The 24,503-nt window shown below is 39.2% G+C and overlaps 1 protein-coding gene across 9 annotated transcripts in view; it reads right to left on the bottom strand.

Annotated features, from left to right (window-relative positions):
- The window catches only part of LOC118543989 (uncharacterized), a 170,650-nt gene that overhangs the window by 75,251 nt on the left and 70,896 nt on the right, over nucleotides 1–24,503 (bottom strand). For 5 of the 9 annotated variants that reach the window (XM_036105479.2, XM_078058242.1, XM_078058246.1 and 2 more), the window contains one exon: nucleotides 11,024–11,269. In XM_036105479.2, the coding sequence (XP_035961372.2) occupies nucleotides 11,024–11,269 (246 nt within the window). Of the gene's footprint in view, nucleotides 1–11,023; nucleotides 11,270–12,825; nucleotides 13,007–24,503 lie in introns of all 9 variants that reach the window. The other 4 variants (XM_078058244.1, XM_078058243.1, XM_036105485.2 and 1 more) reach the window with 2 other exon arrangements.

Genomic DNA, 24,503 nt, shown 5'->3' with positions numbered 1-24,503 from the left:
CCTAAGAGAGAAGTTCAAGTGTGTGCTCTTAAAACAATGATAATAATAAAAACAATTTAACTTCCAGTCACTATCTATGCGTTCATGCACTTGAGATGAGGAAGAGAGCTGGTCACCCAAGGGACCAAAGTGTCTGAACACAGGCTCACCTTATGTAGAGATTCGTGTATTTAAGAGCTAAAGTACAGTGTGCGCCATCTTAGTTTGGGCTGCTACAATACAGAACACCATAGACTGGGTGACTTACTGATATTTACTTCTCACAGCTCTGGAGGCTTGAGGTCCATGATCGAGGTGCCGGCAGATTTTGTTCTGGCGAGGGCTTTCTTCCTGGTTTACAGTGGACACCCTACTGCTGGGTCCTCATGTCCTCACGAGGGCCCTACTCTCATGACCTCATCCAAACCCAATTACCTCCCAAAGGCCCTACACCTCTTGATACCATCCCACTGGGGATTAGGATTGCAACACAGGAATTTGGGAGGGACACAAACCTGCAGTCCATAGCATGCTCATTTTGTTAAATTCTTTCTTATTTGCTTATCATTTAATAAAAAGATCTAACTAAGATAATGGTATTAATCTTTAAACTACTGTCAATATTTTTTCTATTTGTAACAATCCTGTTATGACCACGTTGCCCAAACAGAGTCCACCCGGAGCTCTGCCCCTTCCCCTCTGCCCAATCTGCTAGAGTGGCTCACATGTTTTCCCGCCCTTTGTTTCTGTTAAAAATTCATAATTATGCTCCTCAGAAGAGTTGCACAATAACCCAGCAGCTTCCTTTTCTACATCAGCATGGATTAGATTATTGAATTAGTTAGAAATCAGGGCTCTGCACAAATAATGGAAGGCAAGACAGATGAGCTTTGATAGGAAGGCAAAGGAAGGCAGAGACACAGAAAGGCAGGTGTAGGTGGGCTCCCATGGTGGCAACCAGCAGTCTTGAGAGCCTCACGTGCTAGTAAAGGGAGGTATCAAATCTCAGGTTCTGGTGTATCCTTGGTTTGTCCTCGAAGAAGGTCAGTGTGGCAGGAAATGCCTCATGTTGAACAAGCTCCATTTCCTTCTTCTCCTGGAGACGCTTCCAGACTACATTTCCCTTACAGTTAGGTGAGGCCATGGGATTCCTGCCTCACAGAGTACAGGTGGAAGTGCTGTGGGCCACTTCTAGGCGTGGCTTATAAAAACCTCCTGCAGAATCCTCCTTGCTGTGTTTTCCCAACTCCTTGATGGACGCAGAAGGCCCAACTGATGTAGAGCAGTGGTTCTCAACTGGGGGCAACTGTGTCCCCCTCTCCCCAAGAACATTCGGCAATGTCTGGAGACACTTTTGGTTGTCACACTGGGAGAATGTCCTACTGGCATCTAATGGGAGAGACCAGGGATGAGCTAAACATCCTACACTGCACGAGACAGCCCTCCATCCATAACAAGGAATTAGCCCACCCCGAAACATCAATAGTCCCACGACTGTGAATTCTGAGCCAGAGCGGGGCAGAGCCACAAGGTGGGTTCTCCAACGACAGCATGGACACACACACACACACGCACGCGCACACACACGCTGGACTGTGTTAGTGATTTTAACAAGAAATAAGCATTTATTGGGTTAGGTTATTGAGATTTGTGGGTAATCATAGCAGCAAGCACTATCGACAAATACAAGTGATGGAGGTTAGGCTTTCTGTGGAGGACAAGTGTACCTTAGCGACAGAGTAGTATCACTTGACAGGCACTGTGAAGGTCTGTGGGATAAAAAAGTGAAGGGCAATGAATGCTTGGTCCTATCCATTAAGTCAGTAGGCCTCACACCACCACGGCAGTGAATAAGGTCAAGAATGCAGCGGACTCCTCATAGCTCTTTCATTAATGACCAGGGGTGGTGTCTTTGGGGAGAAACTCTTAGCAACGCAGTGGAGGAACACGGGAGGAACCTGCACCTGTCCAGGAAAAACACACGACCCGCCCGAAGCAGAACCAGTGCTAACCTCTCTCATTTTCCTCTTTCCCTTGTCCCTTTTTTGTGTGACAGACTAGCTGACAATAACCAGCAAGGTCCGTTTAGTGTATGGTCTGGTCTTGCTGTGACTAATAAGATGATTGGTTGTATATATCCTCTTTATGGCTGTTCATTATATCACCCTAACATAAAGTAATTTAATTTCAGTGGGATAATTAGGGTATTTCTAATCTAACGATAGTCTGAATGAAATGAGATTCTCAGAGGGAGATTTGTGTATCAGGAGATTGGTGACCTCCGGCCCCAATTTTCACACAATGTATTAATCTGACAGCCCTACTTCCCAGGCATACTGTATCCGTACATTTCTGAGCCTGTGGGTTATAGAACACACCCGCAAATGAGATTACTTTATTTATAATGAGATTTCCTTGGGCTCAAGGAGACAGATCAGAGTATTTTAACTGAGGCCTTCAGACTAACAGAGGATCCATCTGTTAATAGAAGCCCTGAGATGCAAATGTACTCAAGAGGGAGTGTGGCCTTGTCTGGGGTCTGGGAGATGCCAGTCAGCGGGAGAAATCACGACTGAGCCCCGTAGGATGCCTGCCTGCCGGGGGCAGCTCAAGGCCTCCCCAGCAGAGCAGCCTGGCGCTGGCCACTGGCCGAGGGCCACAGGAAGGCTGTTCTCACCTGCCCCCAGGAGGAAGCTGCACCTCGGAGTCTGCTCATCGAGTCCAAGGTGGGGAATAAGGAACGAGACCACGGGATAGAGGAACCAGTAGATGCTGGTGGGGGGTCAGCAAGGAGGGCAGCTGAAAAGACCTACTGGCTGCTCCTCAAGCCCCCAACCCCCCTCCCCCAGTGGCAGACCCACTGACCTCTGTCCTCCACCCCGGCTCCAAACCTTACCAGTAGAGTCCCTCTTTTATACCAGTCATCAGCAGCAGGATGCTGCCTCTTACAAAATCTGCTACTGAAAACACTTCCCATTATTCTTTTATTCATTGAGCACCCGATGCGCCGAGCACGGGTCAAGCCTGCTTGGGAAACGCCTTCAAATTTCTTTTAGAATTTAATATGAGAGAAAAAAATAGTCTGTTTCTCTGGAAGAAATACCATGTTTTCTTCTATCAGGTAATGAGAATTGCATGGCTCATCTTGTTCTCCTGTTTTCTTGGGTGCCAGGAAGCTCAGAGATTAATATCATGCTCAATAATCTCATAAAACACCAGCATGAGGTTGCTGTTTTAGGTCTTTTTCCTCCTTATCTTCTATCTTCTTATTTTCTATTTCTAGTAAAAAAGAATGATTTGTATGCATCTTATGTGGTAAGGTATTTCAAGTTCAATTTGGGAAGAATATATTTTATTTTCAAAAATAAGCAAAGATAACCTGAAATAATGTAACATTGTATGCCAACTATACTTTAATAACAAACATCTTTTTAAAAAAGAAAACACATAGGAAAATTTCTTCACATCCTCAAAGAAATATATTTCCTCCCATTTTCTTGGAGACATGTGGCCCTACTGATTTGCCTTTCGCTTTTCCATTTTTTAACAGATACAATAAATGAATAAAATAAAGACACATAATAAAACCAAAAAAATAAATAAGCAAAGATAGCCACGTTGACTTACAAAAGGCCACTGTTAAAAATTCTTTAGTATTTACTAAGTGCCTATTAATAACTAACATCTGCTGAGCACGTGACACGGGTCCTTTTCTAAGCACTCTGAACCCCACAGCAGCCTCTGCTGTAAGAACTATTATCGCCACTTTGGAGATGAGGGAATGAGGAACAGAGACGCTGAAGAGTTTGCCTAGGGTTACACCTTCAGTAAGGAGTGGAACCAGGATGCAAACGTGGGCAGTCGGGCACCAGCAGGCGCCCTCTTAACCAGTGCTCCTCGGCACACACAAGTCCCCGCGCTAGGTGACAGGACATGTACGTTACACGTGTGGGACGCCTCTGCTAGGCGGCCTCACATCCCCTGAAGCTTCCTTTCTACTCCAGCCTTGCTGCAGCAACTGGCCATGCCGAGGAGTGACCTGACGGCACCCTGCCTCGGCAGCGTGAAGAGTCTCTTCTGCCTCCCCGGGGTCTCTGCTCCAGCCTCATGGGAGGTGGCAGGAATCTGCTCCATGATTCTGACACCTGCACAGACTTGGGAAAATCAGGGAGCTAACACCGCGTGCGGCAAGCCTTGGCCGACGAGGGATGGAACCAGTAGATAAGGGCTCCCCATTTCTGCCCTGTGGGCAGACAATTCTGAGGCCTGTTCTACACGGCTCCTCAGGGATCCCCAGTGGAATTCAGCCACTGTGGCCCACACTGCTGATCAGCTCAGACACCCTGGGCTGGCTTTCCTTCTTTTAGTTCATACATCCTAGGTCCCCACTCTTGCTCCTTGGGATCAATTTCTAAAGCAAACTACTTGTAGGCAAGATCTTGTCTCAGCTCTGCTTTGGGGGTAAATCAAGGCGAAGACACTAAAGTTCCTAGCTTGAGGAGTTCAGATTAGGGTGACAGGTCATTACAAGAGGAACAATTCAGTAATGGTAGACTAACAATCTATGACCGAGTAGCCAGTACAATGACGCAAGCTATAAAAACACAAGAGCACAGAGAAAGTCAAGTAAGTAGGGAGCTACCATAAAGTTTATTTGAACACAGCCACGTGTTCATTGACGTGTTGCCTACGGCTGTTTTCCCACTACAACAGCAGAGCTGACTGGTTGCAACAGAGACCCATGGCCAGCCAAGCCTAACATACTTAGTAGCTGGCTGTTTACTGAAGAGTTTGTGGATCTCTGACAGAGAAAATCCAGGAGCCTATGGGAATAGAGACAATGGGCACATAGTCTACTTGACAGGTGGTGGTGGGATGGTCACCAAAAGCTGGGAAGAGTCAGAGCGTTGAAGAACAGGAGCAAGGGCATGCCAGGAAGGGGCAACAGGTGGACCAAAGGCAGGGCTGAGCCTCAGCAAGCTGCTGGGAAGGAATCATAGGCAGCTTGCTGTTGCCCGAGAGAAAAGAACCGAGAGGAAAGTGATGGGAGATGAGACTACACGCAGACATTTCCTTCAGGAAATCGTTGCTGGGCAATTTCTCTCATTTGGAGATATTTCCTTCAATAGGCAAAGACACTCTAACAAAGAGTGACTCCAGAGCCTGGCTTATACCTTCTACTGAAGGGAGTTTACGTGAAGTTCCTAATGCTTATGCTCTTCTGATGATCGGTGGGAGCCCCTGCTCATAAAGCAGCCCCCTTTGCAGCTGGGCATTCCTGCCATTAGAGACCCACTGCTTTGCCCTCCTCGGGTTGCGTGCCTCGGAGTAGGCCAGCTGTGGCCTCTTGCCCCAGACACACCTGACTCATCACCATTTCGGTCAGACCCCACTGGGAGCTCGGACAGGTCTCCCCCACAGGCCAGCTCTGCAGTTTCCTGATATGAGGACGAGGCAACAATGAGGGGGCAAGAACAATCATGAGAGACAGACCTACTGCACAGCCCCGGGAGGGGTGCTTCTTCATACCTTTGGGAAAGAAAAAACCCTGGGTGAACCCACATGGTCCGACAATGAGTTATTTTGTGTAGCTCTTTCAGGGAACACTCACTGCGGACAAAATATGTGCCCAGCAAGGCAATGTACTCGGTACAGATAAACGATGAAGGTACCGCCTGCCCTTGAGGAGCTCACAGTCTAATGGGGGAGATGGACGTGCTATTTTCAAGGCAGGGCGAGTGGTGCCAACTCCCCTCTGATGGGAGTGCAGCTCCTGAGAGGTAAAGCATGGGAGGATATTAAAAGCTTAAAAAACATGTTAAGGGAATATGCTTTAATGATCATTCTGGAATGAACTACAGTTAGCCACATCAACTGCTGACATGCAAATGTATACACGAAGTCCTGAAAGATACTCCAAACCAGTTTATACCCCCTAAGAGCTCCCAGATTTCCCTGACAATACTTATTTATACTCTTGACTGATTTGGTGAACCATTTCTGAAAAAGCAATGAAAAGGTAAATTTCAGTCCCCAAAGGACAGAACTTAAACATAATTTGGAAAACAACCTGATAATACCAAGTTGCTGGCATGTAGATATCCATTTTCAATTGTTTCAGATTTGGCTATAAAAGCTAAGATGGAGAAAACCAGCAGTGAGTTTTTTTTAAAAGGAAGAAGGCAAGACTGATGAATCACAGACCTGTACCTTGAAACAAATAATACATTATATGTTAAAAAAAAAAAAAAAGAAGATAGCAGGAAGGGAAAAATGAAGGGGGGGATTTGGCGGGGGAGACGAACCATGAGAGACTATGGACTCTGAGAAACAAACTGAGGGTTCTAGAGGAGAGGGGGGTGGGGGGATGGGTTAGCCTGGTGATGGGTATTAAAGAGGGCATGTACTGAATGGAGCACTGGGTGTTATACACAAACAATGAATCATGGAACACTACATCAATAAATAAATAAATAAATAAATGTGTTAAAAAAAAAAAGGAAGAAGGGTTAACATTTACTGAGTATGTGCATCTTGTCGAACACTGTGCTGAGGGCTTCACCATGTGCATTATCTCCCTGCATCTTCCCAACTGTCCTCTGAGGGAGACTCTAGCACCGTGACCGTCTCCATGTGATGGACGAAGCAACAGAGTCACACAGAGTGGGTAACCTGTCCTCCAGCCATCCCTGGAAGAGGCAGGTGTCACCTGACAGTATGTGCACAGGAGGGGCCGCATCCTTCACCACCGCACCCACTGTCCCCCCTCATGGGCCAGGCCCCCGTTCCCACCCGGGACGGCTTTTTTTTTTCCCCCCAGCAGTTTTGCCCTGAATAGGCTCCAGGATAAGTTCCTTCCTTGTGATAAGCAGGGCCCACGACCTCTGACAGCTGTTCCCCGCTCCTCCTCATCCTCTGAAACAATCAGGAAGCATTAGAGAGTGCTTTTCCCTTTACAAAGGTGATAATTAGATAACAAGCTGAGATTAAAGTAATTACAGTCAGACAGCTGGTGAAGCAGCACAGTCATGTTGAAATATTGTTGGTACTTCAGCATCTGGTTCTAATAACAGCACAGGCTAAAGGATTTTACATTAATTACAGAACATAATTTAATATAAACATATTTAATTACAATTGATGAGCGATAAACTGTTCAAGAATGACTTAACCCCTTCCGCGTGTCAAAGTGATGGGAACTTTGGGCAGGCTGCAGCCTCTTCTGCTGTCTCTCTCAGCCTCCCCTGCCATGCCTTCCACAACTCCCTGGTCCCCTCTCCTACAGAAAAATCCCTCTCAAAGACAGAATGTTCTAGACGGGGATGTTGCTCATTGACTGTCCCATGGGTGTTTGGTGCACGTCCAGCACTGCCCATCCGTAGAGAGCCAGGTGAAAGGAGGTGAGTGTGCCAGCCAGCCTGGGATGCGTTGCTTTGGCTGGACCAGCTACCCTTCCTCATATTACCTCACACTGATGAGACAAGGTTGGCTCCCCTCAGCTGCTCTTCCCTGTGTTCTCACACCTTTATGTGCTGCTGGCTTGGCTTCTGACAGTCAGTGAACCACCTTTTAGACCATCCTCAGATCTCCAAGAAAAAGTATGTCATGACTAGGAAGTCCCTGTACATGGTAGCAGGGGTATTTTCACAATTTTGGAGTAAATGTGTAATATCTGGAGACCCCTACGTGAGAAAGGACACTCTGTTCTGTCAGGAATTCTTCCTTACATGCTGCTAACCCCTCCCCCCCTCCAAACTAGCAGAAACAGGTCTTGTGTGAAACAGTTTCAAACAAATTGGGACCACACAGACACAATCCTCAGTGGATAAAGGACTCAATCATCATTACCTACACATCAACTTCCGAGATTCATAGATGAGAGATATTCAAAAGCCACAAACATGCCATATTATGGACTGCATGACTATATTGCCCGCAAAATTCGTATTTTGAAATCATAACCCCCAATAGGGCAGTATTAGGAGATGGAGCCTTTGGGAGGTAATTAGGTTTAGATGAGGTCATGAGGGTGGAGCCCTCATGATGAGATTATTCTTAAAAACCAAAAAGTGGAAACAACCTAAACGTCCATCAACCAATGAATGAATAAACAAAATGTGGCATAGCCATACAACTGAGTACTATCCAGCCATAGAAAGGAATGAAGTATAATAGAGGCTACAACATGGATCAACCTTGAAAACATCTTGCTAAGTGAAAGAAGACAGACACGAAAGTCCACATATCGTATGATTCCATTTTTATGACATGTCTAGAATCGGCAAATCTATAGAGATAGAAAGTAGATTCATGGTTACCAAGGGAAGGGAAGAGAGGGGAAATGAAAGTGACTGCTTGTACACTTCAAAATCGTTAAAATAGTAGATTTTATGTTATATAAATTTTAACTCAATTAAAAAAAAACTACCAGTCTGGGAACTGGAGCTTAATCCCCCTGGAGAAGCTGCAAGCCTCTGTAAAGTGGGTGGCTCACAGTTATCTCATCCAAGAGGTGAGGAAGCTGGGGTATTTATACACCAACTCCCACCAGTCACTGACTGAATAAGGTTGCTTCAATGCAATCCCTATCAAAATCCCTATCAAAATTCACAGAGATAGAGAACAATCCTAACATTTGTATGGAACCACAAAAGACCCTAAATAGACAAAGAAATCTTGAGAAAGAAAAACAAAGCTGTAGATATCATGCTCCCTGATTTCAAACTATATTACAAAGCTATCATAATCAAAACAGTATGGTACTGGCATAAAAAACAGACACACAGATCAATGGAATAGAATAGACAGATCAGAAATAAACCCATGCATATTTGGTCAATTAATTTACAACAAAGGAGGCTACAATATACAATGGGGAAAGGATAGTCTCTTTAATAAACGGTTTTGAGAAAACTGGACAGCCATAAGCAAAAGAATGAAACTAGACTACTATCTTACACCATATGCAAAAATTAACTCAAAATTGATTAAATCTGAATATAAGACCTGAAACCATAAAACTCCTAGAAGAAAATGTAGGTGGTAAACTCCATGACATTGCTCTTGGTGATATTTTGGATCTGACTCCAAAAACAAAGGCAACAAAAGCAAAAATAAACAAGTGGGATTACACCAAACTAAAAGGATTCTGCACAGCACAAGAAACCATCAACAAAATGAATAGGCAACATACTGAAAGGGACAAAATATTTGCAAGTCATATATCTGATAAGGGGTTAACATCCAAAATATATTAAAAAAACTTATACAAATCAATAGCAAAAAAGCAAACACTCCAATTAAAAAATGGGCAGAGGATCTGAATAGCTACTTTTCCAAACAAGACATACAGATGGCCAGCAGACCATGAAAAGATGCTCAGTATCACTCATCATCAGGGAAAAATGCAAATCACAACCACAATGAGATATCACCTCATATCTATTAGAACGGCTATTTCAAAAAGACAAAGAATAACAACTTTTGGCAAGGAGGTGGAAAAAAGGGAACCCTTGTGCACTGTTGGTAGGGATGTAAAATTGGTGTAGCCACCATGGAAAACAGTATGGAAGTTCCTCAAAAAATTAAAAATGGAAATACCATATGATTCCACCTCTGGGTATTTATCCGAATTATATGAAAACACTAATTTGAAAAGATATATGCACCCCTATGTTCATTGTAGTATTATTTATAATAACCAGGATATGGAGAAAACATAATATGCATTGATGGAAGAATGGATAAAGAAGATGAAGTATATATATAAATATATACCTATATCTATATATAGATATATATCTATATTGTATACATACACAATGGAATATTACTCAGCCATAAAAAATAATGAAACCTTGCATTTGTGACAACATGGATGGACCTTGAGGGTATTATGATGAATGAAATTAAGTCAGACAGAGAAAGACAAATGCTATATGAACTCACTTATATGTGGAATCTAAAAACAAAATGAAACTCATAGATACAGAGAAAAGAGTGGTGGTGCCATAGGGGAGAGGGGCTGGAGGGTGAGCAAAATGGGTGAAGGGGGTCAAGAGGTACAAGCCTCCAGTTATAAAAGAAATAAGTCATGGGGATGTAATGTACAGCACGGTGACTCTAGTCAATAGTATTGTCATGCACATTTGAAAGTTGCTAGAAGAGTAAATCTTAAAAGTTTTCATCACAAGGAAAAAAAAACAAGGTTTTGTAACTTTGCATGGTGATGGATAGTAACAGACTTAGTGTGGTGATCATGATGTATACAAATATCGAGTCATTACATTGTTCACCTCAAACAAGTATGATATTATATGTCAGTTATACCTCAATTTAGAAAGTCTGTATAAAATGCTTCACAGTGCTAGACACAGAGAAAGCTCTCAATAGATGTAGTTATATTTATAGGAGACTCACTATGCTTAAATAAGTTGATCAAAATTGCACAGCTAATGCAAAGTGGCGGCAGGATTTACTCAGATCTGTCTATACGACACAATCTTTTTTTCTTTTTACAATACAATCTTTCATACTGAGAATTATACTAACCAAATATATACTAACCACCTTGCAAACACACATCAAAAGGCAATCATGTCATCATTGCATTCAGAGGCTATAACAACATCTTTATATCCTTACTCTCCTTCCCCCTTATGTGCCCTGTTTGGGGGAAGCAGCTGCTTTTCTCACAAAAAGACCCGAGGGCTGATGTTGTCTGCTCAAGTTTAAATAGATGTGGTTTTTTGTGGAGATGCTCATTTGAGATTCAAAGCCTGCACATTTGCCGCCAATTTAGTGCAAAGGACCAAGATATTCAAACACCTGAGACTGCAGGAGCAGCAGGGTGACACTTCCTCACTCACATGTCGGTCCTCCTGTTCCCCTGTTGAGTCACCTGACTTTCAGTGGGCTCAACAAAAAGGTGCCCTAGCAGAAGAAAATGGAAGGAATCTCTTCCCATCATGCCCTGCATGAACTCCCAGCAAAGGGCGTGCCAGAGGAATGACAGAAGGACATGGGGCTCAGAAGCCAAACCTACCTGATCAGGTAGTGGTTGATAATAGTGTCGAAGTAGCTGTAGTACACGGCATTGTTCACGTGGCCATACTGGTCATTGTCCTGCCATCTCGTCTGGATGGGTAAGAAGTACCCATAGGCTTCATGGTGTCGATGACAATCCGCAACTCTCTGGCTCTTTGGTGATGTGCCCAAGGAACGGACATTCCTAGGAAGCAACCTCGAAGCCCAACAGGTCATAGCTGGTGATTGCTGTCTTGGAGCAGACCTTCAAGAAGAAAGCAACAAAGGATAAGGATGGTGTGCCGAAATCTTGATTTCAGGTTTACAAAAGCAATTTCATTCAATTTTGGCCATCGGTTTCAAAAGGAAATTCAATTTTTCTCCTAGGAGGTAAATCTTCCCTTATAATCCAAGTCCTTGTCACAAATCTGTTTACTTTTTTAAAAGACTCCTTACTAAAAAGGCTTTCGCAAACACTGACAGAAACAAGTGAAGCCTCTGTTTGAATTTGACTAGTGGGAATTTAAATTAAAAAAATTTAATTTATATTTGTATGGAGGTCTTCTGTTCCACAAAGTATTTTCAAGGCGCGTACATTCTTTCCTCCCTCCCTCCCTCCCTCCTTCCCTCCCTCCCTTCCTCCCTCCCTTCCCTCCTTTCAGATTTATTTATTATTTATTTATTTGTTTGTTTGTTTGTTTATTTATTTGAGAGGGTGAGTAGGGGCAGAGGGAGAGCAAGTCTTAAGCAGACTCCACACTGAGCGTGGAGCCCAAGGAGGGGCTCAATCTCATGACCCTAAGATCTCAACTTGAGCCAAAACCGAGAGTCCGACACTTAACTGACTGCACCACCCAGGCACCCCGAGGTGGGTACATTTCTGCCGAAATCTGTAACACCACTGAGGGCATAAAGAGAGAGCTCAGGCAACCAGTATAAAATAAAATGTTTGCCAGAAAATATCTGGGCCTACTATCAGGGCTTTTCTAAGGGTATGAATTTTTTTCTTGGAACAAAAGTAACTTTCCAAAAATGGGAAAAAATTTAAATATGCATAACAAAGGGGGGATACCCAACAACCCAATGACACCAGTTATATTCATTATTCCAGTCTTATATTCACGTATCTGTATATGCATTCTTAAATTGGACCATATTGCACATGCCGTGTCACTATCTCTTATGCTTAACAATAGATCATTATCATGTGTACATATTCTTCTACATCATTTGTAATGTTGAATTCCATAATATTCCATTGTATTAAAGCACCACAATTTATCAAATCCTCTATTGTTGCATACTTAGGATTCTGACTCCAATTTTATTGACTGGGATTAGAATCTTTGTAAATAAATCTTCCCACACATCCGGATTATTTTCTTAGGGTAAACACCACCAAAGCAGAATTGCTAAAGGGCAATTGTCAAAGATTTTGAGATAAATCAGTGCCCTCCAGAAAGGTGGTACCAACTTCTACCCTCCCCGGTGGTGATGTGCAGGCCAATTTCCTTGTTGATTTTAAAATGCTTTGTCGATTTGAGTGTGTTCTCTCATTTCCATACAAATTCAATGAAATGTGCTAAGTGGAGAGATGACTCGTGCCACCGGCTATGTTAGAATAACCAGTATCAGAATAACCTCTCTGTTTGAGAAGCACTATCAAAGCTAGATAAAATGTAAAAGAAGAGCTGCTTGAAGCTAGGAGCAAATAATCAAGGCAGCAGGACTTTACAGGCTGCAACCTTGGGGACAGGGGAACACATTCAAGGGAGCCCAGCACTTGCCAACACTTTCTTATCCGGGTATTTGCCAGCTCACCGTGTGGGGAATAAAGCCTGCAAGATGGCAGCAGCCTACAGCTCCTGGTGGTCTTGTCATGTTGGAAGAGGGGACAAAAAGTGATAGGCCAGCATCCTGGAGAAGGGTGAGCTGCAGAGATGTGAGCCTGGAGGTGCAGGGTCCCCTCGGGGCATCTGCTGCCTCCCACACAGCACGTGCTCTGAGGAGACAGACAAACCCGTGGAAAGCAACTACACAAGGCTAAAAACCTAAGGAGAAAATAGGAGTCTCATTGTGCTGAGGACATAGCTTTCAGGGCTGCTGAGGAGGAGGGCAAAGACCCCAGACTCTCAGATTCAACCCGAGAAGGGTTACCCCCTTACAGGGAGGACAAACTTTAAACTGATCAGCCTTGATCAAGCTTACCTACCGGAGTTAAATCACCTTGAGAGGGAAATAACACCACCTACAGCCTCTGCAATGTTTCATACACAAAGTCTGGCATTCAGTCAAAACCAGCCAGGCCTACCAGTAAAGAGGAACGAATGACCAAAATCCAAAAGTATTAAAAAAAAAATAAAAATAAAAAATAAAGAGATTCAGAGACTCACACAAATTTTAAAATAACCATGATTACCAGACATCAGATAAAGGGCTAATATCCATCCCTAATACATAAAAAACTCTAAAACTGAGGGGGTTATTAAGAGTTTTAAAAACCCAACAGAAAAATAAATGAAAGTCACAAAGAGACAATCCACAAATGTTTTTAAATGACCTTTAAACATATGAAAAGATAGACTTCGGTCATAATATGAGAAATTATAACTATGCTGCATTACTGTTTCTCAATGATGAAATTTGGTAAAAATACAAAGCTTGACAGCACATTTTCTTGACAGGATCTCTTACACACGGCTGGTGGGAATGTCCCCCACCTCTGTGGGAGGACAATGTGACAATATCTAATGCAATCACGAGTGAGTTTACCTTTTGACTCATATCTAAGAATTTACCTTGAAGGTACACCTTCAAGAATACAAAAATACATATGAACAAGGAACATCACTATTGGTTACTGAAAAAATACTGGGATAAAACAAACAGAGGATTGGTTGAATCAACTATGGTACATTCACACGATGGTATATTATAGAGCTGTAAATAAAAACTACAGAAGGTGTGATAAGGAGTGATTTCCAGGATGTATTTGCAGTCAGTCAAAATAAGCAAAGGGCAAGAAAGCATATATAATATGCTACTTTTGTATAAGAAAGAAGAAAATAAGCTCTTTTCTGGGAGATACAGGCTAGCTGGAGCAAGGCAGACGGAGAGCACCCAGATGGTATCCACAGCCTATGTTCCTTGAAAGCAGCTCTACAGGCCACTAGATGTCTGAGGAACCTGAAGCCTGCTCCTCAGACCACAGCTCCAGGCCAGGCACAAAGGCCTATTTCACAGGACTGGGGGGTGTGCTTCTGTCTGCTATCTATGCAATGCCCTGGGGGTGGCATCCTGCCAAGAACTGCCTCTCTGACTGCCATAGTCTCCTGGGACCCAGGGATGCAAGCCCCTACCCCATCCCCGGCTACTAGAGCTAGGGGATCAAGGGGTGTCCTCTGGGTAGCAGCTGCAAAAACCAGGGCACCAAACAGGCAAAAGCTCCCTTCCAGGAAATGTTGGTACTCTAGAGCACGGCAAAGGGAGAGCGTAAAGATGGCACCAGCCAGTCTCCATCCCCAGAGAGTTTTCTAGCAGGCTACTAGATGTGTTAAATTTGATGCCTGTGCTCAGGCTAATGCTTTAATAAGATAATTATTTATTTATATTTACAAAAGGAAAATAAGGAAGGTTGAACTTGAAACTAATGAGGGTGCATTAACAAGGTGGGTGGGGTGAAAAAGGGGAAGTAACACTCCTCTGAATATAGCTTTTTGTGTAATTTTGGGTTTGGGGACCATGTTAATGTTTTACATACTCACACATGATGATGATGATGATGATGATGAAATTAACAATGATGGAAGGAAAAGAAATACAAAATGGAATATAAACAGAAACAAATGAGTCCAACTATATTTCAAATGAGTAACAATCACACTGAAGGGAAAAATAATTACTTTTGAATACAGAGTTTTGACTATATACCCTCAGTCTAAAGACAAAAATCTTTTAACAAATACTAAACACTGGTTAGTGCACATGTTTTTTTATAGTGGTAGGATTAGCAATTCTGGAACTGCTTTCTGTGAACCTAAGACTGGGAAAATGAGTAGATATGCCAAGGATAATGTGAGCCAGGTTTCTCACTTGGAGAAAGGATTTACAAATAGGAAGGGGAAAAACTAAGATGAGACTTCTGGTGTTAGATTAAATTTTGGAGTATCAATATGAATTCACAGATTAGAGACAGAAATAGAGGTTTCTTACCTCCACTGAGCCTAGACACAATGACACTCTAAGCAAAATGATCATATTGAAGTATCCAGATCTTAGGTTCTAAACACCTTTCTCCACTAAAGGAAAGGAGGATGCCTTAAAGAAATGACTGATTCCAATGCTGGGGCAGATAAAATAAAAGATGATCCTGTTGTGGCACATCTTGTTGTGCCAGCAAGTAAAGAAAGTTCAAAGAAGATGGCAAAAGTCCATAAGAGCCTGCCTAAGGGGGTTTGAAATGGCCATATCTGGACTATTTGAGCATTAGATTTAAAAATGAGATCGGGGGGGGTGCCTGGGTGGTCAGTCAGTTGGGCATCTGACTCTTGATTTCAGCTTGGGTCACAATCTCAGGGTTGTGAGATCGAGCCCCACATTGGGCTCCACACTGGGTGTGGAGCCTGCTTGGGATTCTCTCCCTCTCTCTCCTTCTGTCCCCACAACTCTCTAAAAGAAAAAATTAGATTGATGGATTATAACCTTCTCAATTAAATAAGAATTCTTAAGTCTGCAAAATTAATAAATGGGGTTGAAGGAAAAGTTATTCTTTCCCTAGGTATGCCAAGTAATAAATGTAGAAAGGATAATAGATTTAGAAAACCATCATTTTGCAAATATCATAGTAATAATTGATTCAGTCAAGAATCACTGATGAATGCTAAAATACACTAGGCACAAGTTTGGTGAGGAGCATAATATTTATATGGTCCCCAAATATTTCTCCCACAAATTACTTACTCATTACAAATCAATAACAGTAGCTTTATGGTGGATCACACACAAAGACAGTATGATTTTACCAAGTTATCCAAGTCAGTAACACCAATAACAAACCAACAGACTGAGACAATATACTGAGACAGACACGGTATCACTTCTGTGTTATTTCTGGCAACAATGCATTATCTGAATCTAATCATGATGGAACATCAGAAAAACCAAAATTGAAGAACATTCTACAAAGTAATTGTTCTATATTCTTAAAAAATATCAAGATCATGAAAGACAAATAAGGGTGGAAGAATTATTTTAATTAAAAGAGACTAAATATCCCTGACAACTAATTGTAAGGCATGATCCTAAATCACATACTGCATTGGGAAAAAAATGGAGCTATAAGGGACATTATTCCAAGAACTGATAAAAATTTGAATTTAGATTGTAGATCACACAATAGTATTATATCAATATTAAACTTCCTAATTTTGATAGTTGTACTGTGGTTATGTAAGATGAATTCCTTGTTTTTAGTAAACTCAACTGAAGAATTTAGGAAATAAGAAGCATGACATTTGCAACATCCTGTCAAATGGTTCAGAAAGAAATAATGTGTGTGAATGTGGCAGGGGAGAACACCTGTGCATGGAGGAAAGGATGATAAGGCAAATGGGGAAAAAAATGTAACACATTGTAACTCTTGGTAGAAGATATACAGTAATGCTTTCCACCATTCCTACAAGTTTTCTGTAAATTTGAAATTTAAAAAAATTAAAGTTGTCCCCCAAAACTATTATTCATATGTTCAAAAACATATTTTAAAAAACTATTTTACCAGAGCAATGGAATCTATGAAATATAATCATTATATTATGAATTCAGTAGATAGGTTAAACAACAGATTAGTCATAGTAGAAGAAAAAAATTAATTAACTGGAACATAGGTCAGTTTAAATATTAAGATTGAAGCACAAATAGATAAAAAGATTTAAAATACAAACAAGCATAACCAACACATATAGGACAGCACTTTTTTTTTTTAAGTGACATAATTGTTGTAATTAAAGTTTTAGATAAACAGGAGGCAGATAATGGGTAAGAAGCAATATTTGAAGAGATACTGACAGAAAGTTTTCCCAGACTGAAAGACCTGGAGCCACAGATCCAAGAATCATTATGACTCCAAGTTGGTTAAATTAAAGAAAAGCAACCAGAACAAAACTGCTGAAAACCAAAGACAAAGACAAAGAGAATCTTGAAGAAAAAAAGAAAAGACATTTTACCTTCAAAGCAACAACAATAGGCTGACTTATTTGATGGAAACAACGGAAAACAGAAGATGGCACCTTGAAAGCTCTTCAAGTAAAGAATTGCAAAGCTAGAATTCTACACCCAGAGAAAATATCCTTCAAAATTGAAATCTAAATAAATAGCCATTTTAACAAAACCTGAGAGAATTCATCCCAGCAGATCTACACTAAGGGAAATGCAGAAGGATACTCTTTAAGCAGGAGGAAAATAATCCTCAATGAAAGCATAATAATGAAGAAAAGAATGAAGAGCAGTGGAAAGGGTAAATAAGTGGGTAAATTTAAATTAATACTGACTCCTTAAATAATAATATTGATAATATCTTATGGTATTTAATATATATAATATAAATATATAGATATTTAAAATATTCCACAGCAGTAGCAAAGGGATAGTAGAGTAAATTCAGTTATAGTGTTCTAAGGTCCTTGTATTCTTCAGTAAGTGGTAACAATCCTAATTTAAGGTTGACCGTAAGTCCAGGATGCATGTTGTAACCCCTAGAATAATCACAAAAGTAATAGAAAATGAATATTTAATTAACAAAAGGAAAACTAAGCAATAAAAAAAATCTTCAAATCCAAAGAAGAAAATATGTAAGGTGAAATGACCAAAACACAGATGAGACAAACAAAAAACAAAGTAAGGTAGTAGACTTGAGAAAAAAATAACAATAATTACATTAGTTGTAACTAAATACTCCAAATAATAGACAAAGATTGTCAAAATGTATTTTTTTTAAACCCAACTACACATTACTTAAATGTAAGGACACAGAAAAGCTGTGAGGAAAAAGATGGAAAACATACAAACATTAACCCAAAAAAAGGCTGGTATAAATGTACTAAAAACAGACAAAATAGATTTTAAGGCAAGAAGTATTACTACATATAAAGAAAAACTTTTGGTAAAGATAGAAGGTCAATTCAACATGAAGATCTCAACATAGTCTCAAATGTAGCAAAAGCTAACAAAACCAAAGGAGTAACAGACAAATTTCCAAACCCAGTGGGCAGCTTTAACACACATCTCTCAGTAGCTAAAAGAACAAGCAGAAAATAAATTAGGTTAAAATATAGAAAATCAGAACAACATGATTAACAAACTTAACAGAGCACCCAATGATTACAGAATATACCTTATTTTCAAGTATCTATGGAACAGTTACCAAAATAAAACATATACCAGGCCATAAAACATGTCTCAACAAATTTCAAAGAATTAAAATCAGAGTATGCTCTCTCACTACAGTGGAATTAATCTAAAAATCAATAACAAGGAAAAAACTTTGAAAATCCTTAAATACCTGAAAATCAATTAATAAAGTTGTAAATAACCTATGAGTTAAGTAAGAAATAGCAATAGAAATAATAAAACATTTTCAATGAATAATAATGCAAATATGATATATAAAAACTTGTGGGATACAGCTCATCTGTACTTAGAGAAAATATAACAGTTAAATGAAAATCTCAGGATGAAAATCAATGACCTAAGGATCCATCTCAAGAAGTGTGAAAAGGAACAGCAAATGAAACTCAAAGAAAGTATAAGAGCAACAATAAAAGATAAGGGCAAAAATTAATTTAAAAAGAAAAAAAGTAGGGCACAGGTCATTAAACTTTTTCTGTAAAGGGACAAAGGGTAAATACTTCAGACCTTGTGGACTACATGATTTTCACCACTATTCAACACTGCCATTGTAGTGCAAAAGCAACCACGGACAATACGTAAGTGAATGGATTTAGCTGTATTCCAATAAAACTACAGTTACAAAAATAAGTGATGGGTAGATCTGACCAGGAGCCATATTTTGCCAATCCATGCAATAGAGGAATACAACAAAACTAAAAGTTGGCTCTTTAAATTAAAAAAAAAAAAAGGAATTGATAAAATGCTAGTAATACTATAAAGGGAAAAAGAACATCACTACAGATCTTACAGGCATTAAAAAGATAAGAGACATTATAAATAACCTTAGACCAATAAATTTGATAATTTTGATGACATGGACAGATACCTTTTTTAAAATACTAACTTACCAAAAGTGACACAAGAAAAAAAATAGATAATCCAGTCTTATGTCCATTAAAAATAAGAAGCTATAATTTAAAGCCTACTCATAAAGAAAACTTCAGGCCCAAATCACTTTATCAGTGAATTCTTTAAACATTTCAAAAAGAACCAACACAAATCTTATATAAATTATTTCATAGAATGGATAAAATAAAATCACTTCTGAACTCATTTTATGAGGCCCCCTACCAAAACTTACCAAAAAATAATTATTACCAGAAAGGAAAAGTATAAGCCAATCTCTCTCATGAACATAGATGAAAAAATCTGACAAAATCAAATAAAAATATTAGCAGATCAAATCCTATGATACAGAAAAAGAAGATTTCAACCAAGTTAATTTATAACAGTAATACAAGGCTAGTTTAACATTTGAAAATCAATCAATATAATTTACCCCATGAGGTAAATAAGAAAAATTATATAGTCACTAAACAGATGCCCCAAACAAGCATTTGATGAGATTCAATGTCCGTTCATGATGTTTAAAAATCTTGATAAACTAGTAATAGAAGAAATCATCACTTCTATTGAGCATCATAATGTTTAATGTACTATTAAACATTATCATCATTGTATTTCTATTAAGCATAGTCGTCCAAAGAAAAGAAATTAAAATGATTAAAATTATTTTTTTAAGTTTTAAAAGAAAAATCTGTGTCATTGATCACAGATTATAGGATTATATACATAAAATATTCAAAATAATCTACAAATAAACTATTGATTAAAAAGTGAGGGGCGCCTGGGTGGCTTAGTTGGTTAAGCAACTGCCTTTGGCTCAGGTCATGATCCTGGAGTCCCAGGATCGAGTCCCACATCAAGCTCCCTGCTCAGTGGGGAGTCTGCTTCTCCCTCTGACCGCCCCCCTCTCGTGTTCTCTCTCTCATTCTCTCTCTCTCTCTCTCTCACATAAATAAATAAAATCTTAAAAAAAAAAAAAGTGAATTTAGCCATCATGGGATACAGACATCATACTTAAAAATCAACTATATTTCTATATACTAACACTGAACAGATGGAAAATGAAATTTTAAAACAATATCATTTACATTGCTATAATGTAAGCTATCTAAGAATCCCCAGCATCAAAAATACTAGATACCTAGGAACAAAGCTAACAAAAAATGTGTAAGACCCGTACATTGAAAACTACAAAGCACTGCTGAGAAAAATTAAGGAAGAGCTACAAAATTGGAGGGATATACTATGTCCACGGATTAGAAGACTAAGTATTGCAAAGATGTCAGTTCTCCCCCATTGATCTTGAAGTTCAATGTAAACCCAATCAAAACCTGAGCTGGCTTTTCTATAAAAATTAATAAACTGATCCTAAAATTTTACATGGAAAGGCAAAAGAGCTAGAACAGCCAAAAAAAAAAAAAAAAAAAACCATGAAAATGAATAAAGTTAAAGAATTTATATTATCAAATATCAAGATGTATGATAAAGTACAGGGTAATTAAAATAGTGATATTGGGATAGGATGGACAAATAAATCAGTGAAACAAAATAGAGCATCTAGAAAATAGACCACTCATATAAGACCACCTAATTTATGAAAAAAGTGCTACTCAATGCAATGGGGGAAAAGATGGTATGTTTAATAACTGACATTTTTAAATGAAATTTTAACCCACCTCAAAGCATGCATACATATCAATTCCACATGAATTACAGATCTAAATGTAAAAGGAAAAACAATAAACCTTCTGGAAAGTAACACAGGCTATATTCTTAATGTTGGGGTGAGCAAAATAATTTCTGAATACAGGACACAAAAATCACTTACCATAAAAAGAAAAGATTAATAAATATAACTTCCTCAAAATTAAGAACTTACATTTATCAAAAGATACCAGTAAGGTATGTAATACACATATTCAGCAAAGAATTCATACCCAAAATATAGAGAGAACTTCTAAAAATCAATGAGAAAAAAATGGACAACCCAATTTTTTAAAAAAGAAGCAAAAGACTTAAGTAGGCACATAATGAAAGAGGACATCCAAATGGCCAATACACATAATAAAAGGTGCTACCTAACCATTATTAGCCATCAAGAAAATGCAATGATAACCACAATGATTTCACTTTTAAACCCCTCAGAATGGCTAAAATTTTACTTTGTTGGTGAATATGTAGAGCAATTAGAACTTTAATACTCTTCTGATGGGAGTGTGACTGGTAGCTACAACTCAGAAATCTATTTCCCAGTATCTACTAAAATTGTACAAACACATATCCTGTGACCCAGCAATTCCACTCCTTTGCATATATCCAACAGGAATGCATACATATGTCCACCAAAAGACACATACAAGAATATCTATAATAGCATTGTTCATATAGCTCCAAACTGGAAACAAAACAAATAGTAGGATGGATAAATAGTGGTAGATTCATGGAATAGAGTACTACACAACAATGAAAAATGACTTTCTGATACACATAATCACATTAATATATCTTACAGAAACAATTTTGAGGGAAAGAAGTGAAACACAAGAGCATTCTTGCTTTATGATTGTACTCATATAAAGTTCCAAAACATCAGAAGCTACAGTGACAGAAATCAGAATGATTACTACTTTCGATAATGACTGGGGAGAGGTATAAAGAATGCTTTTGCAGTGTTAGTAATGTTCTACAACTTGGTCTGGGTGGTGTTTACATGGGTATATTACTCTGTAGAAACTTACCAAGCTTCTTTCATTTATGAATGTGCTATACTTCAATTAAAATGTTTTCCCAAAAAGTATGCTATGTGGACAGAAGTTATATGATTATATTAAGTCTCTAGTGTCCAGAAAAGTTTATTTTTTTTTATACAGAGAATTTATCTCTCGTCCATTTACCCTAATGCTAACTCAAAAAACTTGAGAAAGTTAAGTTCTTCTTTATCCATATAAGGCCTTGTTATATCAGTTGTTCTGTGGATGTGCACATACAGCCCCAAGCAGACACTGATAAAAACAGATTTTAACTCTCACATGGTAAAAAAGAAAGTAATGTCTTAGAACCTTTGATGACCTGAAAATAACCTGCCATCTAGGTGACATTTACAGGAGAAGTTTTTTAAACTTGTACATTTTTACATTAAACTTTCCTGAGGAATCAACCTCCATCGCCTGTTACCTTCGGGGAACACAGGGGTTAATAATATTCATTCACTTGAACACACACAAAAATCTCAAAATAAAAGAATGCTCTGCATGATACTGAGTACCAGGTGGCATTCTGACTGACCATGAAGAGAAAGTAGAGGGAAATCCTTTTTTCAAGCAATTTTAAAGAGCTGTATATTTAAGTAGCAAAGAACACGAGCATATCCAAAGGAAATCAATTTTGACACCTGCTTCATAGATACTCAGATTTTACAAATAATATTAAGGGCATTCCATATCCTTTGGGAATGTGCCTTGACTTCACAAAGCCTGTCGCCACAAACGGGCACTTCCCTGAAGCCGAAGCGGGGGGGGGGGGCATCCTGCCATGCAAAGAAATTCTCAGGAAGCTGTGAAGATATTAGCTATTTTACTCAATTTATTCCAAGCTGAAACATAATAGTACATTATAAATCTCTTTTGATTTTACTTAATCTAATGAAAAAATGTTCATCTTTTTGATAAGTGCTCATTAGCCATTTTTTTCTGACATAAACAGACAAGAAAGATGTTCTTGTGCTGCATTTAAAACGCAACTCAGCTAATTACAGTGCAATGACGCAAAGAAGAAAATCAATGCACTGAAGTTTCTCACTTGAATTGTCTTTATAGTTGAATTAAATATCTAACCAAAAAAAAATTTTTTAAAGGGCCCCAGCAGTATATTTTATACTCAGGTTGAATAATGTTTAAGTAAACAAAGGCCAAATTCTAGCATATGATATAAATTTTTAAAAATTTTCTGATGTCATTTACTCTCTAAAAATAGTCACTGAATTTATGAAAAGGGTACATGCTTGGAGGGGGAGCAGTGTGCTGTCCTTTTGAGAAATGGTGATAAATCTGCATAAGCAATTCACCCTATTTTACCCAGTCCCTGGTAAAACCAAAAGCCAACGTGTAGCTAATAACTGGTCCGGGTGGGAGCCAGGCCAGGGCATGTTAATAGCATAAAGCTAAGTGATTTCTGTAAGAATCAAACTTTCAGCCCAGGCTGATGCCCAGGCTTTTTGGGAATATCAGATGGTTTGGACTTTTTGAACCTCAGAGTATTAATCCGCTGAAACCTTATCCTGAACAAGTCTAACAAAATTAATGCCACTTCCCAAAATGCTTGATTCACGCTCCAGGAAGAATTTCAACTACAGTAATCTGATCCTTTGGGTATCTTAAATCCAGCCTATTACCCAAATGATCATTTCATTGATTTTTTTAAATTCATGTTTTATTATAAAGTATATTTATCTGAAACTAGAAACTAAAAATTATTTTAGCTCTGTGATATATAAATTATGCATATTGTACCCAAACTCACAGGACAAAACATCATGAGAGAAGTAAGTAAAATTGATTACTTAGCTACTTCTTCCTACTTTATGAAGTCACTATTTAAATAAATACATGCAGCTTTTTTAAAAAAAAGCCATCTTATGAAATCAGTATTTAAATAAATACATGCAGCTTTTTTAAAGCTTGTTTTAATGAACAAACAGAATAGCAAGAGAAGAGTCTATTGATGAGCTCATTGGATGGACGATTGTCCAAGTCACCTTCACAAATGATTGTGCTATCATATCATAGTCATTAGCCACCGGATACTAAGAAAAAAGACACACATAATATTTCCTGTATGGGGGTGGGTGTGGCTGCATGCAAGAGGCATTGCAATTAAAAGCAGTGGTCAGAGTAGAGCCAATTAAAAAAGTAACAAAGACACACAGAAGGTGAGGGCCTCTGAACATTTTGTACTACCTCTTTCCATCTACTATTCTGCAATTTCTCATTTGCATTTCAGTCTTCCTCATTTAGCTGGGAGCTCCCCAGGGACCGGACTAAGTGAATCATCTGTTTCTCCCCAGCCTATAATACAGCACTTGGCAGGAATTGCTCAATTTCTTGTTTGTTGAATGAACAAATGAAAGAAACAAACTCTTCACCTGCTCCACAGAGAATCAGTCACATCTACTCCTACATTTTTAAAATGATGCTTTACTCTGTTTGCCTTTA

This window comes from Halichoerus grypus, chromosome 11 (assembly GCF_964656455.1).
Source record: "Halichoerus grypus chromosome 11, mHalGry1.hap1.1, whole genome shotgun sequence".
NCBI lineage: Eukaryota > Metazoa > Chordata > Mammalia > Carnivora > Phocidae > Halichoerus > Halichoerus grypus.
This window is presented reverse-complemented; position numbering and strand designations above follow the sequence as displayed.